The 27,757-nt window shown below is 44.4% G+C and overlaps 1 protein-coding gene across 3 annotated transcripts in view; it reads right to left on the reverse strand.

Annotated features, from left to right (window-relative positions):
* GRIK4 (glutamate ionotropic receptor kainate type subunit 4) overlaps positions 1-27,757 on the reverse strand; it is a 781,551-nt gene that overhangs the window by 98,120 nt on the left and 655,674 nt on the right. For all 3 annotated transcript variants that reach the window (XM_073560724.1, XM_073560723.1, XM_073560725.1), the window contains one exon: positions 8,350-8,553. In XM_073560724.1, coding sequence (XP_073416825.1) covers positions 8,350-8,553 — 204 coding nt within the window. The remainder of the gene's footprint in view (positions 1-8,349; positions 8,554-27,757) is intronic.

Genomic DNA, 27,757 nt, shown 5'->3' on the forward strand with positions numbered 1-27,757 from the left:
AACAGGGTCTTTTCAGCCTGATCAATAGCATTAGGTTCGTCATACAACAACCCCAAAGCTTGAAAAAATGCGCTCCCTTTAGACAGAACAGGATCATCTGGTTTCAAAGAAAACGCCCAATCCTGGGGATCACCACGCAGCAAAGAGATGACAATTTCAACCTGCTGCGCGGAGCTCCCTGACGAGTTAGGCTTCAAGGCAAAAAATAATTTACAATTATTTTTGAAATTCAAAAATTTAGACCGATCCCCAAAAAACACATCAGGAGTAGGGATCTTTGGTTCAGCAGCATGTGAATGAGCAAGGTAGGCGGAAATTCCCCGCACTTCCGCAGCGAGCTGCTCCACACGATCAGACAATTGCTTTATCTCCATTGAGAGAAAAAAAAAATTCCCCCTACGGCCTCAGAGATATAGAGGAAAAAATATACACACTTTTTTTTTTTTTTACAATTCTTTCCTGCTATTGAGTCCCCTAGGATCTGGGGTATGGCGGGTGATTCTGTTATGAATGAGTCACCGTAGGAGGCAAAAACAGAAATACTAGCTAAGTCCAGAAAACCAGAGAAGTTGGCAGCTATCGGATTACAGACCCCTGAACCTAACAACAACAACAACTAGCAGTAGCCGTGGGGGGTTCCTACGGTGCCCTAGACCCCTCGATCACAGCCGGAGAACTGCATAGCCTAAAGACAGAAAGGGAAATCTAAACTGCCCCAGAGCAGACCCCAAAGCAATAGGCAGCCCCCAACATATAATGACGGTGAAGCAAGATGAAAAAACACGCACACAGATAGAAAGATAGGCTGAGCAAATGATGGGGCCCAAGCTAACTAAATAGGACAGAATAGAAAAGCTGCTGTCTGCAATCCGCCAAAACCCTCTCAAAAACAAGAGCCAACAGACTGATAGGGAAAAAAGCCCTGAAGACGCCAGGCTTCAAAAAGACTATATCAGTACTCAGGTATTTTTTGAAGACAGAGCAAAAAGGAATTCAGCTCACCCAGCAGGGGAAGGCAGAAACCCAGAAAAACAAGGCAAAACAAAACCAAAACACAAATGCAAAAAACAGAGCAGAAAACTTAGCTTTTGAGGAGCAGGAATCAGACTGGTCTCCTAGAATCCCTCAGAGAAATCACCCGCAAGGCAAAAGGGTGTTGGCTGCCTTATATCCAGTCAGCAATTCCAGTCACCCAGTCATCATCATTCTGCTCAGGTGCTTTGTAATCAGCCTCACTACCTTCCTTCACCAGAAGAGGGAGTTCATCAGACCTCAATGGTGAAGGGGAAAATGAACTCACAACACCATGGTGGGCTGTGTTGCTATATACCATGGTGGGCTGTGTTGCTATATACCATGGTGGGGCTGTGCTGCTATATACCATGGTGGACTGTGTTGCTATATAACATGGTGGCCTGTGCTGCTATATACCATGGTGGAGCTGTGCTGCTATATACCATGTGCTATATACCATGGTGGGCTGTGTTGCTATATACCATGGTGGGGCTGTGCTGCTATATACCATGGTGGGGCTGTGCTGCTATATAACATGTGCTATATACCATGGTGGGTTGTGTTGCTATATACCATGGTGGGGCTGTGCTGCTATATACCATGGTGGGGCTGTGCTGCTATATACCACAGTGGGACTTTGCTGCTATATACCATGGTGGGGCTGTGCTGCTATATACCATGTGCTATATACCATGGTGGGCTGTGTTGCTATATACCATGGTGGGGCTGTGCTGCTATATACCATGGTGGTGCTGTGCTGCTATATACCATGGTGGGCTGTGTTGCTATATACCATGGTGGGGCTGTGCTGCTATATACCATGTGCTATATACCATGGTGGGCTGTGCTGCTATATACCATGATGGGCTGTGTTGCTATATACCATGGTGGGGCTGTGCTGCTATATAACATGGTGGGCTGTGCTGCTAAATTCCATAGTGGGTCTGTGCTGCTATATACCATGGTGTGCTGTGCTGCTATATACCATGTGCTATATACCATGGTGGGGCTGTGCTGCTATATACCATGGTGGGGCTGTGCTGCTATATACCATGGTGGGCTGTGTTTGTATATACCATGGTGGGGCTGTGCTGCTATATACCATGGTGGGGTGTTCTGCTATATACCATGGTGGGCTGTGCTGCTATATACCATGTGCTATATACCATGGTGGGGCTGTGCTGCTATATACCATGGTGGTGCTGTGCTGCTATATACCATGGTAGGCTGTGTTGCTATATACCATGGTGGGGCTGTGCTGCTTTATACCATGTGCTATATACCATGGTGGGCTGTGCTTCTGTCTACCATGGTGGGCTGTGTTGCTATATACCATGGTGGGACTGTGCTGCTATATACCATGGTGGGGCTGTGCTGCTATATACCAAGTGCTATATACCACGGTGGGCTGTGTTGCTATATACCATGGCGGGGCTGTGCTGCTATATACCATGGTGGGCTGTGTTTGTATATACCATGGTGTGGCTGTGCTGCTATATACCATGGTGGGGTGTTCTGCTATATACCATGGTGGGCTGTGTTTGTATATACCATGGTGGGGCTGTGCTGCTATATACCATGGTGGGGTGTTCTGCTATATACCATGGTGGGCTGTGCTGCTATATACCATGTGCTATATACCATGGTGGGGCTGTGCTGCTATATACCATGGTGGTGCTGTGCTGCTATATACCATGGTAGGCTGTGTTGCTATATACCATGGTGGGGCTGTGCTGCTTTATACCATGTGCTATATACCATGGTGGGCTGTGCTTCTGTCTACCATGGTGGGCTGTGTTGCTATATACCATGGTGGGACTGTGCTGCTATATACCATGGTGGGGCTGTGCTGCTATATACCAAGTGCTATATACCACGGTGGGCTGTGTTGCTATATACCATGGCGGGGCTGTGCTGCTATATACCATGGTGGGCTGTGTTTGTATATACCATGGTGTGGCTGTGCTGCTATATACCATGGTGGGGTGTTCTGCTATATACCATGGTGGGCTGTGTTTGTATATACCATGGTGGGGCTGTGCTGCTATATACCATGGTGGGGTGTTCTGCTATATACCATGGTGGGCTGTGCTGCTTTATACCATGTGCTATATACCATGGTGGGGCTGTGCTGCTATATACCATGGTGGTGCTGTGCTGCTATATACCATGGTAGGCTGTGTTGCTATATACCATGGTGGGGCTGTCCTGCTTTATACCATGTGCTATATACCATGGTGGGCTGTGCTTCTGTCTACCATGGTGGGGCTGTGCTGCTATATACCAAGTGCTATATACCACGGTGGGCTGTGTTGCTATATACCATGGCGGGGCTGTGCTGCTATATACCATGGTGGGCTGTGCTGCTATATACCATGTGCTATATACCACGGTGGGCTGTGTTGCTATGTACCATGGCGGGGCTGTGCTGCTATATACCATGGTGGGCTGTGTTTGTATATACCATGGTGTGGCTGTGCTGCTATATACCATGGTGGGGTGTTCTGCTATATACCATGGTGGGCTGTGCTGCTATAAACCATGTGCTATATACCATGGTGGTGCTGTGCTGCTATATACCATGGTAGACTGTGTTGCTATATACCATGGTGGGGCTGTGCTGCTATATACCATGTGCTATATACCATGGTGGGCTGTGCTGCTGTCTACCATGGTGGGCTGTGTTACTATATACCATGGTGGGGCTGTGCTGCTATATACCATGGTGGGGCTGTGCTGCTATATACCATGGTGGGGCTGTGCTGCTGTATACCATGTGCTATATACCATGGTGGGCTGTGCTGCTTTATACCATGGTGGGCTGTGCTGCTGTCTACCATGGTGGGCTGTGCTGCTGTCTACCATGGTGGGCTGTGCTGCTGTCTACCATGGTGGGCTGTGCTGCTATGTACCATGGTGGGGCTGTGCTGCTATATACCATGGTGGGGCTGTGCTGCTATATAACATGGTGGGCTGTGCTGCTATATAACATGGTGGGCTGTGCAGCTATATACCATGGTGGGGCTGTGCTGCTATATACCATGTGCTATATACCATGGTGGGCTGTGTTTGTTTATACCATGGTGGGGCTGTGCAGCTATATACCATGGTGGGGTGTTCTGCTACAGTGGGGCAAAAAAGTATTTAGTCAGTCAGCAATAGTGCAAGTTCCACCACTTAAAAAGATGAGAGGCGTCTGTAATTTACATCATAGGTAGACCTCAACTATGGGAGACAAACTGAGAAAAAAAAATCCAGAAAATCACATTGTCTGTTTTTTTTTCATTTTATTTGCATATTATGGTGGAAAATAAGTATTTGGTCAGAAACAAAATTTCATCTCAATACTTTGTGATATATCTTTTGTTGGCAATGACAGAGGTCAAACGTTTTCTGTAAGTCTTCACAAGGTTGCCACACACTGTTGTTGGTATGTTGGCCCATTCCTCCATGCAGATCTCCTCTAGAGCAGTGATGTTTTTGGCTTTTCGCTTGGCAACACGGACTTTCAACTCCCTCCAAAGGTTTTCTATAGGGTTGAGATCTGGAGACTGGCTAGGCCACTCCAGGACCTTGAAATGCTTCTTACGAAGCCACTCCTTCGTTGCCCTGGCGGTGTGCTTTGGATCATTGTCATGTTGAAAGACCCAGCCACGTTTCATCATCAATGCCCTTGCTGATGGAAGGAGGTTTGCACTCAAAATCTCACGATACATGGCCCCATTCATTCTTTCATGTAACCGGATCAGTCATCCTGGCCCCTTTGCAGAGAAACAGCCCCAAAGCATGATGTTTCCACCACCATGCTTTACAGTAGGTATGGTGTTTGATGGATGCAACTCAGTATTCTTTTTCCTCCAAACACGACAAGTTGTGTTTCTACCAAACAGTTCCAGTTTGGTTTCATCAGACCATAGGACATTCTCCCAAAACTCCTCTGGATCATCCAAATGCTCTCTAGCAAACTTCAGACGGGCCCGGACATGTACAGGCTTAAGCAGTGGGACACGTCTGGCACTGCAGGATCTGAGTCCATGGTGGCGTAGTGTGTTACTTATGGTAGGCCTTGTTACATTGGTCCCAGCTCTCTGCAGTTCATTCACTAGGTCCCCCCGCGTGGTTCTGGGATTTTTGCTCACCGTTCTTGTGATCATTCTGACCCCACGGGGTGGGATTTTGCGTGGAGCACCAGATCGAGGGAGATTATCAGTGGTCTTGTATGTCTTCCATTTTCTAATTATTGCTCCCACAGTTGATTTCTTCACTCCAAGCTGGTTGGCTATTGCAGATTCAGTCTTCCCAGCCTGGTGCAGGGCTACAATTTTGTTTCTGGTGTCCTTTGACAGCTCTTTGGTCTTCACCATAGTGGAGTTTGGAGTCAGACTGTTTGAGGGTGTGCACAGGTGTCTTTTTATACTGATAACAAGTTTAAACAGGTGCCATTACTACAGGTAATGAGTGGAGGAAAGAGGAGACTCTTAAAGAAGAAGTTACAGGTCTGTGAGAGCCAGAAATCTTGATTGCTTGTTTCTGACCAAATACTTATTTTCCACCATAATATGCAAATAAAATAAAAAAAAAAACAGACAATGTGATTTTCTGGATTTTTTTTTCTCAGTTTGTCTCCCATAGTTGAGGTCTACCTATGATGTAAATTACAGACGCCTCTCATCTTTTTAAGTGGTGGAACTTGCACTATTGCTGACTGACTAAATACTTTTTTGCCCCACTGTATATACCATGGTGGGCTGTGCTGCTATATACCATGTGCTATATACCATGGTGGGCTGTGTTGCTATATACCATGGTGGTGCTGTGCTGCTATATACCATGGTGGGGCTGTGCTGCTATATACCATGGTGGGGCTGTGCTGCTATATACCATGGTGGGGCTGTGCTGCTATATACCATGGTGGGCTGTGCTGCTATATACCATGTGCTATATACCATGGTGGGCTGTGTTGCTATATACCATGGTGGTGCTGTGCTACTATATACCATGGTGGGGCTGTGCTGCTATATACCATGGTGGGACTGTGGTGCTATATACCATGGTGGGACTGTGGTGCTATATATCATGGTGGGGCTATGCTGCTATATATCATGGTGGGGCTGTGCTGCTATATACCATGGGGGGTACATTTTACATTATATTCTATGGGGGCTTCATTATACTTTATGAGGGGGCTACATTATATTCTATGGGGGCTGCATTATACTATATGAGGAGGGCTACATTGTATTCTATGGAGGGGCTACATTATACTATATAAGGGGCTGCATTATATTCTATGGGGGTTACATTATATTTTGTGGAGTGGCTGCATTATATTCTGTGGGTTAGCTGCATTATTCTCTAAGGGGTGGCTGCATTATGGTATAAGAGGAGGGCTGCATTATATTCTATGGGGGGTTACATTATATTGTAAGGCGGGGCTGCATTTTACTCTGGGGTGGCTGCATTATACTATATGTGGGCTGCATTATACTGTATTGAGTACTAAGGAGAATACATTATATGAAGAACTATGGGGTGCATTATACTATGGAAAGTGAATTGTACTACATGGATGACTGGCGATGCATTATACTATATGGAGAACTATGAGGAGTGTATTATACTATATGGAGGACTATGGGGCACATTATATTATATTGAGGACTATGGGGTGTAAACTGTAGATGTGCTGCTGATATCATGATACTGTATGGGGACAGATTAATCCATTAATCATCTGTCCCCATCATTCTTTCTCAGACGGTGGAAAGAGGCTGGGAAACAAGTGTTGAATGACTTCAATATTGTCGATCACACCCATTTAACGTCCTGAACTCAGCGCAAGTAAATACACCCGAAATGCTTCTGTGTGATGTGCAATATATTAGCATTTGGGGCCCATTTTAAACTTTGCCTAGGGCCCTACTTTGCTTAAAACTGGCCCTGGGGAGAGGGAGAAGTTTGACTTAGAGTAACCGGTGGCAGAACAAGTAGCACCGTGACAGGTTATATGGCTGTCAGTTGTAGCTGTCTGCCATTGTTAGTTACTTTCTGTGTAACAAACAGAAGACAAGATAATCATAAAGCCCAAGCAGCTTAGGTTCCGTCCACATCTGCTTTGTAGCTTTGTTATTGCTTGTGCACCTTTATTTTTTGCTGCATAGAAATCTGGTGTAACAGCCAGAGTGATGATGAGAAAAACACAGCATAAAAATTAGCATGTCTTTACTTGTATATTGACGTGTTTTTTCCCAGTCATTTATATGGGTGCCAAACACTTCAAAAATGCAGAAGCAATAGACATGCTAAGGCTGTGTGCACACGCTGCGGATTTTGCTGCGGTTCCGCAGCGGTTTTGGCACCATGATTCCCTATGGGAATCAAAAACCGCAGTGCAGACGGTGCGGAATTTTCCGCGCGGATTATCTGCGGTTTTCAATCCGCAGAAAGAATTGACATGTCAATTCTTTCTGCGGATTCTCCTGCGGTTTGCCATCTCCTCCATTGAGGAGATGAAAAACCGCAGGGCAAAACCGCAGAGCAATCCGCAGGTAAAACCGCAGGTCTTTTGACCTGCGGTTTCACCTGCAGATTTTACAAAATCCGCGCGGATGAATCCGCACATAATCCGCAGCGTGTGCACACCGCCTAAAGGTTTGGAAAACAGTTTGAAGGTTCAAATCTTCAAGGGAAAAAAATAAGCAGCCTGTTCATGAGATCTCAGAAGTCTCATTCACTTTGCTGGTACTGTAAAATGCTGTGTTTTTTCTGCAGCAAAAGAATGTGGAAAATAACGCAACCTGTGAACAATCCCTCGGGAGGTTATGATGCAGGTTCCGATCATTTTCCCCTGAAGAAACAGATGATAATTCAGGGGGCTTGCTATGTGCCCAATGTGACAAAGCTATGCCTGTCATTTATTTTTTTTTATGTTCCTAATGCGGAATGGAAAAATAGATTTCGTAATGCAGATGTGAATCTAGCCTATTACTCAAAACTTTACTCAATTTTTGACACATGGATTCAGGAGAAAAGTCATGTTTTTATTTTGGGCTGGACATGTGAATGACGCTGGTTTGACATGTTCAACGTTCATGGTCCAAGTATGGACGGAGATGTCCTAACCAGCTGCAGGTCTCCTGATCTGAGCTCAACAGTGTCACACATGTCTATGAGCATGATGAAGACCTGCGACCAGTCTGGACACCACAGTCCATACTCAGACCCGTGAATGTCAGACATTTCAAACTGACTTCCTTTTTTTTATACAGTGGAAGAAAAGAAAATCCTAGGATAAGGTGTGTCTCAGGAACATGATGATTTTATGACTGTTCTTACCCTCGATATCAGTTCCCCAACCATTCCATTCCAGGTGCCATTCAACTCTGAGACACCATAAAGTCCATCAGCCACCAGGCGGATCTTATAATTAAAGTGCAGGATCTTGGATAGCTCCAGTAGCATGTCCACACAAAATCCTTCATACTGGTCATTACCTTCAAGTTCCTGATGGTTTGGCTTCAGCATCAAATATGGATTTTCCTGAAAAATAACTGGTTTTGGTTATTGTAATCAGTTCAGATCCTGTTGTTTCTATTACTTTTGCTTTGTAGATTACAATTGATTTGAATTGAACCATTAATGAATGAATATTACATCACATGAAAAAAATATACACACAGCTGTTTGGAAATTGAAGTGTTTTAGGCCTGTTTCACACATCCGGATTTTACCATCAATCAAAATCCGCCGTTTTGCAAAAAAAAACGGATCCGCCATTTTGCTTGGCGTATCCGTTTTTTTTCCCATTGAGTTGCATTACCGGCTGATCTTGACGGATGGCCATCTGTTGTATCCGTTTTTTGTGGATCCGCCAAAATTTTGACGACCGCTGACATGCCCGGACGGATCATGCAACATTTTTTCGGGCGGCCGGATCCGCATTTCTCACTGCGCATGCCCGAAAGACTTCACTAAACCCTAAACTCTGTTCTGGCGGCTGAAAAATTCTCTCTTTCTCTCTCCAGCGGTTCCTTTAAAATTTTTCCTTCGACGGATCCGTTAAAATAACGGTCCGGTGCCAAACGTTGTGGTCAGTACAGGAACGGATCCGTTATCTGCCATTTTAGCGGATTTTGACTGACCAAAAAACTGATGTGTGGAACAGGCCTTAGATGTAAGTTTTACAGGGGTTTACTGGAAATCTTTTGCTGTAAAAAATGTCTCAATACTCCTAGAAGTAACTTTGTACTTTATACCCTGTCTAAATTGCTTACTGCAGCTGAGCTCTGGTTTCCCTGTAATGTCACGGTGCTGTCATGTTTATTCTAGTCCTGTCTCGCGGATGTGATGGTGGGAAAAAGTGCTGGAGGAGGACAATGAACCTGATGTCAATAATGACAACACGTGTATTGTGGGAATAGTGAAGCTGGCACAGACCACAGATCGAAGTGTTATTAATGACAAAGTGACCTGAAGCAGGAATGGAAGCGAAATGGTGGGTTCACGTGGCGGGGATCAGAATCTTGGCAGTGGTAAGCAATCTTGACAAGGTGTAAATAACAAAGCTACTTATATTTGCAGAGAGAGACATTTTGACCATGAAAAGCTATACTTGCAACAAACCCTTTTAGGATGGTTTCACACGTCCATGACATATGGACTGAGCTCAGACCTCCATGTTTCCAGACCTTAGTTTACCTGTGTCCTGTCTGTCCGCAGCTTTCTGCACATCTATTCCTTGTTTCCTGCGTACCTTACCTGTCTGCTACATCAACATCCAAGATCCGTATTGCCACCCAGACCTGGGCTAAGGACCCACCTCACAAAGTAAGCCCATAACACATATGGAACCAAATCACAGAAGAGACAGTGCATCTAGCCAGACTTTTCACTCCACACCTGTTCTCCAGGCACAATACCTGGTCCTTCCACACAATACGTCGCCCCCCGATGAAGCCCATGTGAAACGCGCATTGGGGCTGCATACACAGTGTCCCCGAGTGGTGATCATGGGTAAAAGAATGTTGCAGGGTGATTACTTTCACTTTCAGTGACATATTTTTGGTGGTGACTCTCTCACCATCCCATTTAGCTGCTGCTTGACTTTTTATTACATCATTACTTTTTCTTATCCATACGTGAGCAGCGTGGGATGGTTAATGTTTTTGTCTCCATATAATTATACTATTATATGGGAATACCAATTAGCTATATGCACTTGCACTTTTTAGCCACTCTGCTGCTGTTTCCTGTTCCTTCCCACCACTAGAGTATAGGTGGACTACGTGTATATTGCATCTGTGACATCAATTTTTTAACTTTGTCCTTGATTAATTATTATTAGGCCCTGTGCACACGGTGTGGATTCTGCCGCGGATCCGCAGAGGTTTTGCCGCTGCGGATCTGCAGCAGAACTGCAGGTGATGTACAGTACCATTAAACACTATAAAAAAAACAAAAAACGCTGTGCACATGCTGTGGATTTTTCCGCGCGGTTTTCGTGCGGAAAAAAAAAAGCAGCATCTGAATTCTTTTGTGTGGTTTTCCTGCAGTTTTCCACCTACTCCACTATAGGAATCCGCAGGTGGAAAACTGCAAAAAACAGGAAGAAATCCGCAGGAAAAATGGAGGTCATTTGACCTGCGGATTTCGTGAATTCTGCACAGAAAATGCATGCACAGAATACGCACCGTGTGCACATAGCCTTATGATTCTGCTGTGTCTTATATGTTTATTTAATAAACTTGTTTGAATTTTACTCTGGGACATTTATTTGCCCCATTTTTTCTGCTGTGAAAGTTATATGCTATGGGAGAGTCCTGAGCTATTTTAGCCCCATCACCACTTGGAATTTGGTATGACTGTAATAAATTGAACTGGTATGTTTTCTGTTCTTAAGATATCGCCCTTATCTGCAAATAGTCTATAGGTTTTCCATGGGCTCACATGCAAATGTCCAGTAAAAAAACTACTCCCACTTCATTTGCACTTTTCATCTGGACGTAATCCTTATTTTATTTTCCAGTATGGCATAGAATAGTCCACATGTTTAGAGAGGAGTTACGGCTCCAACTGAATGAAACTCAGACTGCAGACATGTGATTTGCAATGTTTCATGGAGCCATGAGGCCATCAAGTGCTAACTAATCTATTTGTTGTGAATTTGCAAGTTTGCCCAAGAAACACATGGAGCAGATACATTAAAAGCCAGTAATGAAGAGATATTCAGATCTAAAAGCAATGATTGTTGGAAAAATACCTGTGTACTATGACTTGCATCTGTTGCATGCCATGTAAATGACAAAACAATATGTGCCTTTGTATTCGGAGATAAACAGATGTGCAATAGGTCTCTATAGCTTTCTATGGATGTCAAATGAAAGCACTCAAAATAAACCAATAACAGATAAACACAACCTATCATTTTTTATTTGAGACTTGTCAAGTTTGATTCATTCTCCATTTTTTTTCTAACCTAAGAGCAGTGGCATAGTGCCAATGGTGGTAGGCCATAAGACAGCAATGAGGACCATGAGCTGGGGGGGACCCGATGCCTGCGCTGGCCCCGGGTCCCTCCATCCATCATTGCATGTTCAACTGTATCGGAATCTAGGATGCTGATACAGTTGAACATGCAATGAAGTATGTTGAAAGCAATGATGGAGAAGGGAGTGTCAGCTGACGATCCCTCCTACATCATTCTTCCTCTGCATCTGCAGCAGGTGCGACGACGTCACTACATGGCAACCACTGCGCTGAGATGTGTAGAGCTTCAGAATGCTTGCTGTAGAGACCCGAATAGCAGAGGAACAAGGAGGAGATGTGAGGATTGTACTTGTTTTTGTGGTGGTAATAATTCTATATGGAGGACTATGAGGAGTGCAGTATACTGTAGGAGGACGATGGGGAGTGTATTATACTACATGGAGGACTATGGGGAGTGCATTATACTATATGGAGAACTATGGGGAATGCAGTATACTGTAGGAGGACTATAACATGCATTGTACCATTAGGAGGACTATGGGCTGCATTATACTATATGGAGGACTATGGGATGCATTATACTATAAGGAGAACTATGGGATGCATTATACTATATAGAGGACTATGGAATTCATTATACTATATGGAGGACTATGGGGAGTAGAGTATACTGTAGGAGGACTATGGGGAGTTCATTATACTACATGGGGGACTATGGGGAATGTATTATACTGCACAGAGGACTATGTGGAGTGAATTATACTATATGGAGGACTATAGGGAGTGCATTATACTACATGGAGGACTATGGGGAATGTATTATACTACATGGAGGACTATGGGGAGTTTGTTATACTACTTGGGGACTATGAAGGAGTATGGGCAGTAAGTTATACTGTATGGAGGACTATGGGATGCATAATACTATATGGAGTACTATGGTGGGCATTATACTACATGGAGGATAATAGGATGCATTATACTATATGGAAGACTATGGGCAGTGCAGTATACTGTAGGATGACAATAGCATGCATTGTACCATTAGGAGGACTATGAGGTGCATTATACTATATGGAGGACTATGGGATGCATTATACTATATTATACTATATAGAGGACTACGGAATGCATTATACTATATGGCAGACTGGCAGTGCAGTACACAATGGCTTGCGAAAGTGTTCACCCCTTGACTTTTTACCTATTTTTTTACATTACAACCCTTGTTTAAATATTTTTGTAATCCAATTTGCGTGTGATGTATCAGGACTAAATAGCTTAAGCTGGTGAAGTGAAATAAAAAAAAATAGGCAAAAAATTAATTTATGAGATAAAACAAAGCATTTATTTACACACAAAAAATTTGAGTTTGCCAAAAGATGTGTAACTGCTGTAAAAGAATATTCACAAATTACTTTGGAACACAAAAGTCATACTGTAAGTAAAATTGAGCGAATTTGTTCGGAAATGATTGCCGAATCTGAATTTGCCATATTGGTACCCTATTCGTGTCGAATGTATGTTTGAAGACCAGGTCCAAACTTATTCAGTAATTTCTACTCCCATTGACTCCAATGATGTTCGGCTGTGTTCGGCGAATATTGCAAATTCAGTGTTTGCTGCCGATCGCAATCCTATCTAAATTTTCAAAAATTCGCTCAACTCTAACTGTAGGTTTATTAAATATTTTAATTTCATTGGAAATATTGTTAACATTACAGATGGTGATTTCTTTAAAGCTGCTTAGTTAAAAAAAACATTTCCAATCTCTCTCCTCACATGAGAAAATAGAAGACAAATTTATAAGAAACGAAGTAAAGGAAAAGTACTTGTAATAAGGGATATGACAATTTTAACCAGCTTCTATGCACAAAGATGTGTCATTTCCTGACTAATAAGGCAATTTGTGGAACTTCTATATAAATAAATCGAGAGAGCTTTGTATGCATGGCTACCTCTCCATTATCACCTGGATGCAATGAGGTTCTGTTCTCAATAGAGATGTGGGATGTGTAATATGTAAATGTATGATTGGACAACCCCTTTAGATGAAATCTGTCAACAGGCTTTGTAACGTGATGTAGAGACAGAAACCCCGATTCCAGTAATGTGTCACTTACTGAGCTGCTTGATGTAGTTTTGACAAAATCACAGTTTTATCAGCAGGAGATTATCACTGGAGGACTAGTTGCATCATGTCATGTAGTCAGATTTAATGCACAGTGTTCACAGAAAGCAGCCAATCAGTGGTGTGGGCGGGGTTATACAGGGCTCAGCATTCTGACCACTGTTGCATCTACAGCAGAGAAAACTGTGATTTTTATCAAAATTGCAGCAAGCTTGAAAAGGTGTTTGACAGGGTGGACTGGGCTTATCTGGGAGAGGCATTGACCTGCTTTGGCTTCCCCTTACCATTAGTTTCAGTCATTATGAAAATGTATAGAGACCCTACTGCACGTATTAGAGTCAATGGTTCTTTGACAGACGCATTCACCATCCAAAACGGAACAAGACAAGCATGTCCTCTTTCTCCGATCCTTTTCATACTAGCGATGGAACCGCTATTATGTGCAATCCAGCAAAGTAAAGACATTGAGGGCATCAAAATTGGTAATAATCACCATAAGTCTGCGGCTTTTGCTGACGACTTGTTGGTTTTGATGACGAATCCGCTACGAGGGTTTCCTGCCTTACTGGGAATTCTTGAGGAATATGGCAACCTCACAAACTTTAAGGTGAATGCGTCAAAATCGGAAGCTCTAGACCTAAACGTGCCCGCCCACACGCTGGATAAGTTCAAGGAGCTCTACCATTTTGCCTGGCTTAGTAGATATATTACTTACCTAGGTATAAAATTAGCTAGATCTGATAAAGAACTTTTACAGCTTAACTATTATCCCTTACTGGACAGGGTGCAGTCCATTATTAAATCGTGGAGAGACCCTTTTCTGTCATAGACGGGAAAGAAGAATCTCCTAAAAAGCTTGATCCTTCCCAAATTCACATACCTATTCTCAACTCTACCCATCCATGTACCAAACTATTTCCTCACTAGAGTGAACTCTTTATTTTTCAAATACATCTGGAGGGGCGCAAGACCCCGCATTAACTCGCGCACACTATCATTGCCAAAACATAGAGGGGGAATAGGAGCCCCCGACATCAAAAGCTATTACTATGCAGCAGTGCTTTCTCGATCAGTGGACCTGATTAGGAATTCTAGTGACAAACATTGGGTCAACATAGAATGTTTTCTATCTCCTATACCCCTTAGGTCTCTACTGTTGACATATACTAGGGGATGGAATCCCTTCCCCCCCAACAACCCCCTCTCTCTGGCTTTGCTCAGGGTTTGGTCGAGCTTCCACACCCTCCTGGTACCCCCCTCGTCCCCACTATTGAAACTATCCGACGCCTTGTCTCCATCTCTGGACGCCTTAAGGGAGGGAGGTGACCTAGCCCAGAAATTGAGACAAATCTCCATTGATCAGATAATGGCGGATGGGGCACTCCTTCCGCTGAATTGAGTGATCTCTTGGCCCCCTCGAGCTTCACTTTTCTCCACTATAATTCTTTGAGAGAGCTATTGAAACGTATACAATATTGCCCGGATAATCCATGGCACTGGCAGTGCTGGCTCTTCTCTCTTTTTATTGCAAATTGGTTTTGTGGCTGACCACCACTGTTGCCGTGCACGCTGGGTCATGTTCACCATCTTTTCTGTGTTTATTGTGATTGATCTAGGCTGCTGTGCACACTCACGGCAGCCCCGCCCTGCCCCAGGCTTTATTTATTTTTGCATCCATGTCTGAGCCTGCATTGCCCTTCATCTGTGTTTGCTGGTCAGGCAGTGTGTGGAGGTCAAACCTGAGATGTCTGTGTTCAGACCTGGTTGGCCTTCATCTGCACCTGCTCCATCTGGCTGCACGGGAGTGATGCAGATATGCTTCAGGTATGGATTGCATTTGATATGGTCTTGCTTTTAAAACATTTAGGAGGCCGCAATGGCACAGTGAATAAATAAAAATGTAGAGTAGGACCCCCCATATGAGATTGCCTTGGCGTGGCGGGGTGGCTCAATATATTGATCAATATTTTGCTAAATGTCTCATTTTGAATGCAGTAAGATATGTGCATATGCACCTCATGTTATGCGTTCTGACCACTGGCAGTGCTGGCTCTTCTCTCTTTTTAGTATCCAGTACCGGTATATGGTATCCAAAGCATCATTTAGACTCTGAACCGTTATTTACCAATGTGACCGTGTCTACTCATCACTACAGAGCCACATACATGTATGTGGACAGTTACGTAAGCCATGGACCAGGGTGGGCTCCCCAGGATACAGCGAAGCCGCAGAAAAGGAAAGCAGTAAACAATAAACTTGTCAAGAGAATATTTACTGTTAAACTCAGACTGAGTGCGCTAATGAAGGGTATCAGCAGGTACATGGGATGCAGTGAAGAGCAGGAGGCGGAACAAGGGTTAACAATAGCTTTATGTAGCAGTAAAAGGTAAAAGTAACAGATAATGTCCCTCACAGGGGCACAGGGGTTAACAAAACCAGCAAAAATCACAGTATGACGACAACAGGCAATAAACACTTCGGCAAGAGTAAGCGTAAGAACAAACAGGCAGACTTATCGGTTTGACGTTCTCCTGACGGGGGAAGGTTGCAAGAGTCCTGGAAGATGACGTAGGTGGTGTGAAGCGGTGTGGTAAAGATTCCAGCTGAAGTTGCCACACAGTCCTAGTCCTGTAGCGGTGCTCCTTAGTTCTTCCTGGCGACGAATCCAAGGTCTAAAATGTGGAGAGTCACGCCTGCAGCCCTCGGATCCTGAGGGCGAAACGCAGGATGCAAGGCCCAAAGTAACAGATGCGCCCTTAAGTATCGAGCGGTAAAGTGGCTCTGCGGTGCAGTGCGCACAGGGTCCAGTCGGGGATTTCAGCAGGCAGGGGGAGACACAGACTTCAGCCACCAGCAAAACAAAGTCTCCACGAGAACCAGCAGCAGGCACACAGGTGAGGGAGGCGCCTTGGCAGAAAACACTGTCAGGCGGCTTTGGGAAGAAGTCATCCTTCTCCCTTTCAGTCAGCTCAGCTCCTGCCAAAAGCTCAGCAAACCCGCACTCAGTTCCTCTAATTACCAGTGCGCCCCCTAGAGTCAGGTGCTCCCGACTGTCCAGGTCAGAAAGGTTTCCCCCATGCAATGTGCTGACTAGTCCTGACTAGTGTTGAGCGATACCACCCGATATTGAAAAATATCGGATTGGATTGGATCGGCCGATATAAAAAAAGTATTGGGTATCGCCGATTCCGATCCCGGAAGTCCCATTCAAGTCAATGGAACAGAAATATCGGAATAAAAAAAACCCCTTTCTTTCCTTGTAGGTTAATTCTACATGAAGAAAAACAACTAAGAATAATGTAGAATGTATTGTGGGAGGTGGAGGAGACATTAAAGGCATAGAGGTTTATCCCAATCAAATGGAATAGCAGGAATAATTTTTTTTTTTTTTAAAGACGTTACAAAGATTTTTTTAGTTACAAAGATATTGACTATGTTAACCTCTTTTATATTTTGTCAGATATGTATGTTTCACTACTTCCATGCTCTTCACCTTCTTTTTTACTTCTCCCACACTTTCTCCTTCATCATGCTCAGCAGCAGCAGCAGCAGCAGCAGCAGCAGCAGCAGCAGCAGCAGCATCTTTTTCATCAACTTCTTCTAAACCTTATTCATCTTCTTCACCTTCTTCCTATTATTCTTTTTTGTACATTATTCATATTCTTCTTATTCAACTAAGCAGGAGGTACCTGTGCTACAAAGCACTACCAAGGACCAGCAGACGTTGCTGGAACTCGGATACCGAGAAGGAGGCACTTAGGCCAAAGGCACTACCGAGAGCCAGCTGACGGTGCTGGAACCCGGATGGGTAGCTGAAGCTGCAAGAGCAAATGGAACTAGCGAGGACCAGCTGACGGTGCTGGAACCAGGAGGGGCGTTGTTGAAGCCCAGGATCAAGCATGGAGCAGGCAGAGGCCTGATGGTTTTTAATGTGGAGGCAGCAGGAGACATTGCCGTCCACACAGCAGGGCAACAGCTAACGTTACTGAACCCCACTACAAAGGAGCTAATGTGTTTTTCTCTGTGAAGACGGCACTTCTAAACACCAACTGGCATTGTTGGAGCCCAGGATGAAGCATGGAGCAGGCTGAGGCCTGATGTTTTTTGCATGTGGAGGCAGCAGGAGACATTGCCGTCCACACAACAGGGGAACAGCTGACGTTACTGAAGCCGACTAACACAGGAGCTAGTGTGTTTTTCTCTGTGAAGACGGCACTTCTGAACACCAACTGGCGTTGTTGGAGCCCAGGATCAAGCATGGAGCAGGCAGAGGCCTAATGGTTTTTGAATGTGGAGGCAGCAGGAGACATTGCCGTCCACACAGCAGGGGAACAGCAGACGTTACTGAACCCCACTAACACTGGAGCTAGTGTTTTTCTCTGTGCGGACAGCACTTCCGAGCGACAACTGGCTGTGTTGAAGCCCAGGATCAATCATGCAGCGGGCGGAGTCCAACTTGCAGCAAGTTTTATATAGGTTGTAGACTACTACTGATTTTAATCGTGCTCCACTATGGCCTCTGGCTCCACTGTCTCTAGTATTTCCCCTGGCCTCCAACCCCACCAATTACTGCTCTGAAGTGGCGTCTGCACAATCCACACTTGTTCCTGTGTTACTGGGGTTTAGTCACGTCAGTTGATCCCCTGATGTGTGTCCGGCAATGTCTCCTGCTCTGTCCACATTTCCACTACTAGTGCATCAAGATCAGGATAGTCCCTCAGAAAGCTCTGCACGACCAAGTTCAGCACATGTGCCAGACATGGGATGTGAGTGAAGTTGCCTAGGCCCAGAGGTTTCGGCCATTGTCACACACTACCAAGCCTGGCTGGAGATTCGCTGGCACAGACCACACGTCGCTCTCCTGCTTGATGGCATTCCAGAGCTCCTGCGCTGTGTGGCTTCGATTCCCCAAAGAAATTAATTTGAGTATGGCCTGTTGACGTTTGTCCACAGCTGTGCTCATATCGGTTGTAACAGGCTCCTGCAGCTCTGTTTCTGAGGAACTCGAGTAGGAGGAGGAGTCAATGTGTAGAGACTGTATTCCTGCAATCCGTGGAGTTGGCAGAACACGTACAGCGCCACTCTCCAGATCTGTTCTCGGCTCCACAACATTGACCCAATGGGCAGTGAGGGAAAGGTATCGTCCCTGTCCATGGTTACTGGTCCACGCATCGGTGGTCAGGTGGACCTTGCTACTGACGGCGTTTAGTAACGCATGTTTTATTTTTCCCTCCACATGTTTTTGCAGGGCAGGGACGGCTTGCCTGCTGAAATAAAAGCGGCTGGGCATGGTGTATTGTGGGACTGCCAATGCCATGAAGTTCCGGAAGGTGTCAGTCTCCACCAGCTTGAATGAGAGCATTTCAAGGGCCAGTAGTTTGGCAATGCCAGCATTCAGAGCCTGTGCTCAGGGATGGTTTGCCGAGTATGGCCGGCTTTTATCCCATGCCTGTGCTACCGATGTCTGTAGAGTGGCCTGGGAGTGTGAGGATGACTGGGAACGTGGTGCTGTGGGTGGAATGTCACTGGGTCTCCGGACAACAGTGCCAGAGGTTCTTCCTTGGCGATCCTGTGAGGAAGCCGAAGCAGCTGTGTGTGAGCTGGAGGAAGAGGCCCCAACACGAGCTGAAGAGGTGGTAGGTGGTGCTGTACGTTGGCCTACGTCTTCAGTGTGTCTGTTTAACTCCACCTCGTGCTTGGTCCGCACATGTTTCCACATATTTGTGGTATTGAGGTTGCTGACATTTTTCCCTCTTTTGACTTTCTGATGACACAGCTTGCATTTGACAAAGCAAATGTCATCTGCAACTGTGTCAAAAAAGGACCACGCACTGCAAGTCTTGGGAGCGCCCGTTTTGGCTTTTGAAAGAGGAATGCTCCTAATGGGTGCCGAAGTGGAGGCTACAGGCAACCAAGTCTGCCCCCTCCCTCTCCCTCCTGTTTTGGCCGTTCGGGGAATCTCTTCCTCAGAGCTGCTCCCACCACCTTCCTGTTCCTCGCGCCATGATGGGTCAAAGACCTCATCATCTACACTCCCCTCTTCAAACACTTCTCCTGGGTTGTCTCGCCAGCACTGTACGCACCAGAAAGTGGCACCTGAGTCTCGTCATCATCTGATGCGTACTGAGGTGTGCTGACCATAGGCACTAGCCCACCCGCCTCTTCAGACTCAGAGGGACAAAGAAGTTGCGCATCACTGCATACTCCCTCTTCTTCACATTCTTGAATGCTGCTTGGCTGGCCCCCTCTTTCCAAGCCAACAGATTCAGAGAACAGAAGCAGAGACTGTGATGGCTCCTGTCCAGGGCTCTCTGACTGCCTGGGCACTTTGGCAGGTGGTGAAGAGACAGATGGTTGCTCTTCAGTGCTCTGGCCCTGGGAGCACGTGGAAGTCATTGAAGTCGATGCGTTAGCTGCCATCCATCCGACACCGGCTTCAATTTGTTCCTCCGCAGCAGTGGGGTACGGCGAGGTCCTACAAAGCTGCGCATAAAGTACTGTTGCCTGTTAAAACTGGGGGATGTTGACTCCCTGGTGCCCGCAGCAGGCACAGAATCCCCACGTCCTCTCCCTGCAAAATCCCCATGTCCTCTCCCTGCAGAATCCCCACGTGCTCTCCCTGCTGAAACTCCACGCCCACGCCCACATGCCTTACTCCCTGCCTTCTTCATCTTGGTAGACTGATAAAGATAGGCAGAAAAGTACAAAGGGGGGGCTTAGTGTGCTTATTCCTGAACAGCTGGTAACAGGTATAAGAAACACTAATTTTATGAAGTGTGTGTGTGTGTGGACTACACTTTAATAGGAGCTAATGTGGCCTACACAACTGTCAAATGGAGTGTTTGGTGAACTTTATTTATTTTTTTTTTTTTTGAAAAAAAACTAAAAGGATGTGACCAAAGATTTGAAAATGATAGTATCACTAACTTTTTGGAGCTATTACAATGCAGGAAGGTAAACTACAATGCAAAAAATGAGGCTCCAAAAAATAGGGTAATACTAATCTGGCTGCAGCTGAAGGGCACAAGCCAGAAAAAAGGCTCCTCTATCTACTCCTACATAGTGTTTGCAACCAACCAATGTATATGGATACGGATGAATACACACTAATAGGAGAATAAAAAATGAGCTGCAATAAAAGAAAAATATGTGTGAGGCAGTGACGCACGCTGAGCGGCCTACAACCAGACGTAGCTGCAGGACACACTACTCAGCGTGAGCTGCACTCACACACAGAGTCCTCTCAGACAGCCGTGAACAGTGCAGCAAACTTGGCACTAGCACTGAAAGGCTGCAGAGAGGCTCCACTGTCTACTCCTATAGTGTTTGCATCCAACGTATATGAATAGGGATGGATGCACAGTGCACACTAATAGGAGAATGAAAAATGAGCAGCAAAAAAAGAAAAATATGTATGAGGCAGTGTCACGCTGAGCGGCCTACAACCAGACGTGGCTGCAGGACACACTACTCAGCGTGAGCTGCACTCTCACAGACCTTGCAGACAGCTGTGAACACTGCTGCAAGGCAAAAGAAAGCTACAGTGGTGGATTATGTAGCCTGGGTAAAGCACACTATGATTGTGAAAATCGCTATCACTAACTGTCCCTCACAGTCTTGAACAGCAGCCTGTCCCTAACTGAATTCACAGCAGAGTGAACCCGAAATGGCGGCGGCGGCTTTTATAGTGCATCAAGACATCATTTCAGCAGCCAATCACAGCCATGCCATTAGTTAACATGCCTACATGCCTATCAGGATGTGCCCACACTTCTGAGGATTGTCATTGGCTGAATCAAATAAAACTGGCTCATAGCATTATGGGAACTTCCGATTCCGGTATTCGATATGCTAAAAGTATCGGAACTCAGTATCGGAATTCAGATACAGTGAATATCGGCCGATACCCGATACTTGAGGTATTGGAATGCTCAACACTAGTCCCGACAGTTCTGGCCCAGGAACACAAGAAATCGCCCTGGCCCGGTCCATCCTCCTACACTTCCACCAACCAACAAAATGTGACAGGCTAATTCACACACACCCAGTCAGAACCAACTGAGACTACTGTGCTGTGTCACTCAGTAGGCACGGAAATGCTGACTACATTACTATAATTTACCTAGCTGTGCACACACCTAGTGCAGTTACCGAGCATTTACCTGGAGAACTGGAACAATCAAATGAATGCCAGGGATGGCCTATTGGTGATGCCACACAGCAGCTTACAAACTTAACAAGATGACTTTAAACCCATAGGTAGAACCTAGTTATTGAATACACCGTTGTGTTCACTTCAAGGACCATGTGAGCGCACTGGGCCGCTCCCAGGACCACCTCTCTATACTTGGGTATATCTCCTTTAATACCGTAGTCTCTGTAAGTCTCTAGTGGTTCAGCAAGCTGAATCTAATGGTCACTGATACATTCAGGTGCCTGTATCTGCCTGTCTAAGTTTGCCGCCAAACTAATTGTGTGTGCTCTCTCCCACGTGCACGCTCCCACTATAATCCTTGTGGTGGGCCGGAGCACAGGACTTACTGACCTGTGTCTGGTCGCTGTGTCACTGCAGAGATGAGCCCACCTGGATGACGGCTGTTTGACCAAGGAATGACATGTTTCTAACCGGTGCGTGGTAACACAGGTGACTGTGCATCACGGATGTCGGATAAGGCTCCACGGATGTCGCTTGACGGAGACGTCACACGTCCTCCTTCTTCCAACTCTTACCTCGCTCTCCTGAAATGGCCACTAAACCAACCCCTTCATGTCAGGCACTTCCTTCAAACTGCTTGGACTGGCCCCTGGCCTGGCGATCCGCCTGGTTCTGCCCAAATTACAGTTCACAACTGCAGAACAGAGTCCATCTAACATAACACTGGTCTCTACCAACAGAATCGCTGTACTTATTTCTCCTCACAGAACTGAGGCAAACAGTGGCCTCCCATGACCGATGATTAGTACTGACAACTTTATCTTCCAAAAGGTAAAGGAGAAAACAAGGGGAACTGCTACCTTGGATCTAATCCTTATAAACAGGGAGGAAATGGTTGAGGAGGTAAAAGTGGCTGGGACCCTAGGAGGTAGCGACCATGCTATTTTAGAATTTTGGATAACTAGAGGCGGAAGACCTGTGAAGACTCAGACGTCAAGGTTAGATTTCAGAAAGGCAGATTTTAAGGGATTCAGAAAGAGAATTGGAGGGATCCAATGGCTGGATATCCTTAAAGACAAAAATGTCCAGGAAGGATGGGAAATCTTGAAAAATGAAATTCTCAAAGCACAGTTGTTAACAATTCCGAAAAGAGGGAAGAATAGGAAGCATTTAAGGAAACCAGGATGGATGAACACAGAACTTAAGCACATGCTAAAAAGGAAGCAAAAAATGTTTATAAAATGGAAAGAAGGAGGCATATCTAAAGAAGAATATAATGCTGTCTGCAGAACCTGCAAGGCACAAATCAGATTATCTAAAGCTGAAAATGAATTGAGGCTTGCAAGAGATGTCAAAAGCAATAATAAAGGATTTTGGGGATATGTCAAAAGTAAAAGAAAAGTCAAAGATGCTATAGGATTTTTACAGGATGAAAATGATGAAATGGTAAGACAGGATGTTGAGAAGGCTGAACTTTTAAATTCCTATTTTGCATCTGTTTTCTCTCAGAAAGGAAATGTAACATCAACTGTTATTCACTGTCCTATTAAGGGAAAAGAAGAATCCAGGATATCTATAAACAGAAAGATAGTGAGGAAACACTTAGCTAACCTAAATGTATTCAAGTCTCCAGGTCCAGATGAATTACACCCCAGAGTACTGAAGGAGATAGCAGAAGAAATTTTTGAACCCCTCTCCATAATCTTTGAAAATTCTTGGAGAACAGGAGAAGTGCCAGAAGACTGGAGAAGAGCAAATGTTGTTCCTATCTTCAAAAAGGGGAAGAAGGTGGACCCAGGCAACTATAGGCCGGTGAGTCTGACTTCTATACCAGGAAAGATCTTTGAACAAATTATTAAACAACATGTATGTCAATACCTGGATAAGAATGAAGTGATTAAACAGAGTCAGCATGGGTTTGTAACTAATAAGTCATGTCAGACTAATTTAATTTCCTTCTATGATGGTATTACTGATTGGGTGGATCAAGGAAATGCTGTAGATATAGTATATCTTGACTTCAGCAAAGCATTTGACAAAGTCTCTCATACAATCCTTATTGAAAAAATGACTAAGTATGGAATGGACAAGGCAACTGTTAGGTGGATTCATAACTGGCTTAGTGATCGGACCCAAAGAGTGGTCGTAAATGGCTGCACATCCAGTTGGAAGAATGTCTCAAGTGGGGTACCACAGGGCTCTGTCCTGGGCCCTGTATTGTTCAACATCTTTATCAACGATTTAGATGAAGGAATTGAGGGTAAATGATTAAATTTGCTGATGACACAAAGCTAGGAGGGATAGCTAATACTAGAGAAGAGAGAGAGAGGATTCAAAAAGATTTAAATAAACTGGAGAAGTGGGCAGCAACTAACAGAATGGTTTTTAACAGGGAGAAATGCAAAGTACTACATCTGGGCAATAAAAATGAAAAAAGCATATATAGAATGGGAGGAATAGGGCTAAGTGACAGCACATGTGAAAAAGACTTGGGTATACTAATAGATCACAGACTGAATATGAGTCAACAGTGTGATGCAGCAGCAAAAAAGGCAAATGCAATTCTAGGATGTATTAACAGAAGCATACAGTCTAGATCACGTGAAGTAATTATTTCCCTCTACTCCTCTTTGGTCAGACCTCATCTGGAATATTGTGTCCAACTTTGGGCACCACATTTTAAAAAAGACATCAACAAACTGGAGCAAGTTCAGAAAAGAGCGACCAGAATGGTGACCGGTCTGCAAACCCTGTCTTATGAGGAAAGGTTGCAGGATTTGGGAATGTTTAGTTTGCAAAAGAGAAGACTGAGAGGAGACTTAATAGCGGTCTACAAATATCTAAAGGGCTGTCACATTGTAGAAGGATCAACTTTATTCTCATTTGCACAAGGAAAGACTAGAAGCAATGGGATGAAGCTGAATGGGAGGAGACACAGATTAGATATTAGAAAAAACTTTTTGACAGTTAGAGTGATCAATGAGTGGAACAGGCTGCCACGAGAAGTGGTGAGTTCTCCTTCAATGGAAGTCTTCAAACAGAGGCTGGACAGACATCTAACTGGGATGATTTAGCGAATCCTGCTTTGAGCAGGGGGTTGGACCAGATGGCCCAGGAGGTCCCTTCCAACTCTACGATTCTATGATTCTATGATTCTATGATTCTATGATTCTAATATTGTCAATTCTACATTACTAATAAAATAGAATAGCAGCTGCAAATTACATGCAACGGTTAATGGTGGGTGACAGTCAGCGGCATATTCCCCGTCATCTCACAGTTACACAGGGGAAAGTGTTACTTATACTTACATCAACCCTGTTGTCTTAATGGTAGTATCGTATTAGTTTTGAGCAGAGGTTGCTGTTTTATTTTGCTGATGAATTTTTGTTGTATTTTATTCTATTTAAAGAGAAGCTTCACCTTCATACAAGTTCGCTAATTTTTCTGCTTGTGTGAAAATAATAAACTTTGTAATATATATACAGTCATATTTTAAAGTTTGGGCATCCCTATTAATGTTAACCTTTTTTCTTTATAACAATTTTGGTTTTTGCAACAGCTATTTCCGTTTCATATATCTAATAACTGATGGACTCAGTTATATTTCTGGATTCAAATGAGGTTTATTGTACTAACAGAAAATGTGCAATCTGCATTTAAACAAAATTTGACCGGTGCAAAAATATGGGCACCCTTATCATTTTCTTGATTTGAACACTCCTAACTACTTTTTACTGACTTCCTGAAGCACTAAGTTGGTTTTGTAACCTCATTGAGTTTTGAACTTCATAGCCAGGTGTATGAAATCATAGGAAAAGGTACTTAAGGTGGCCACTTGCAAGTAGGTCTCCTATTTGATTCTCCTATGAAGAGTGGCATCATGGGCTCCTCAAAACAAGTCTCAAATGATCTGAAAACAAAGATTATTCAACATAGCTTTTCAGGGGAAGGATACAAAAAGTTGTCTCAGAGATTTAACCTGTCAGTTTCCACTGTGAGGAACATAGTAAGGAAATGGAAGAACACCGGTACAGTTCTTGTTAAGCCCAGAAGTGGCAGGCCAAGAAAAATATCAGAAAGGCAGAGAAGAAGAATGGTGAGAACAGTCAAGGACAATCCACAGACCACCTCCAAAGACCTGCAGTATCATCTTGCTGCAGATGGTGTCACTGTGCATCGGTCAACAATACAGTGCACTTTGCACAAGGAGAAGCTGTATGGGAGAGTGATGCGAAAGAAGCCGTTTCTGCAAGCACGCCACAGAGTCTCCTGAGGTATGCAAAAGCACATTTGGACAAGCCAGTTACATTTTGGAAGAAGGTTCTGTGGACTGATGAAACAAAGATTGAGTTGTTTGGTCATACAAAAAGGTGTTATGCATGGAGGCTAAAAAAACACAGCATTCCAAGAAAAACACTTGCTACCCACAGTAAAATTTGGTGGAGGCTCCATCATGCTTTGGGGCTGTGTGGCCAATGCCGGCACCGGGAATCTTGTTAAAGTTGAGGGTCTCATGGATTCAACTCAGTATCAGCAGATTCTTGACAATAATGTGCAAGAATCAGTGACGAAGTTGAAGTTACGCAGGGGATGGATATTTCAGCAAGACTATGATCCAAAACACCGCTCCAAATCTACTCAGGCATTCATGCAGAGTAACAATTACAATGTTCTGGAATGGCCATCCCAGTCCCCAGACCTGAATATCATTGAACATCTGTGGGATGATTTGAAGCGGGCTGTCCATGCTCGGTGACCATCAAACTTAACCGAACTGGAATTGTTTTGTAAACAGGGATGGTCACAAATACCTTCATCCAGGATCCAGGAACTCATTAATAGCTACAGGAAGCGACTAGAGGCTGTTATTTTTGCAAAAGGAGGATCTACGAAATATTAATGTCACTTTTATGTTGAGGTGCCCATACTTTTGCACCGGTCAAATTTTGTTTAAATGCAGATTGCACATTTTCTGTTAGCACAATAAACCTCATTTGAATCCAGAAATATAACTGAGTCCATCAGTTATTAGATATATGAAACTGAAATAGCTGTTGCAAAAGCCAAAATTGTTATAAAGAAAAAAGGTTAACATTAATAGGGGTGCCCAAACTTTAACATATGACTGTATTTATGATTTGAGCAGTCGACTTACTGAACTCCAGCCTCCTGTAGCCTATTGTCAGGAATCTTTAGAGTAAAGCTGCTGCTAATTGCCTTGGAAGAGGCTGGCACAGACTGATAAGCAGCATCACACAAAGTCACACAGGATGCTTCAGCTGGGCTGAGATAACATCCATAGTTGTGTTAACCTTCTGAATGCCAATGCTTCAGAGCAGACCAGCTTATAACTAAATTATGTCAGATATAAAGTATTGCTTCTAAGACATGTACTAATTTAGATAGTGGTGTAATATAGTTAGATTTTGGGACTGCTGGGCACCTCATTGATCCTTCCTTGAGTTACCACACCACTTGTTGCAATATACAATGGATGTAGGCTGTACTGTTACACTTTTCCCTCATACTGTCCTCTCACACTCCCATCCCATGTTGTCTCCTTCACTCCATCGATACTGTTCCCTCACACTCACTCATCATACTATGACCTCATGCTTTTGCCCCACCATACTATCCTTTACACTCCCCCCAAACATTTTCTTCATACTCTCCCCTGACATATTTCTCCCACCATACTGTTCCTTCTCACATCCCCTCAATATGGTCTGCTCACTCTTTCCTTCCAATATTGTCCCTTAACAATTCCCCTGATTTTGTCCCCTCACACTCTCACGTATAATGCCCCACACGTTTTCCCTCCCATGCTACCCACTCACTTTTCCCCCACCGTAATGTTCCCCCTTACTGTGCCATCACAGTTTTCTTCACATACTGTCCACTCTCATTTTTCCTTCCATACTGTCCCCTCACATTTTCCTCAAATACTGCCCCCTTAAACTTTCTCTTGC

Source organism: Dendrobates tinctorius, unplaced genomic scaffold (assembly GCF_039654945.1).
Source record: "Dendrobates tinctorius isolate UK_male_01 unplaced genomic scaffold, ASM3965494v1 ptg000303l, whole genome shotgun sequence".
Classification (NCBI taxonomy): Eukaryota; Metazoa; Chordata; class Amphibia; order Anura; family Dendrobatidae; genus Dendrobates; species Dendrobates tinctorius.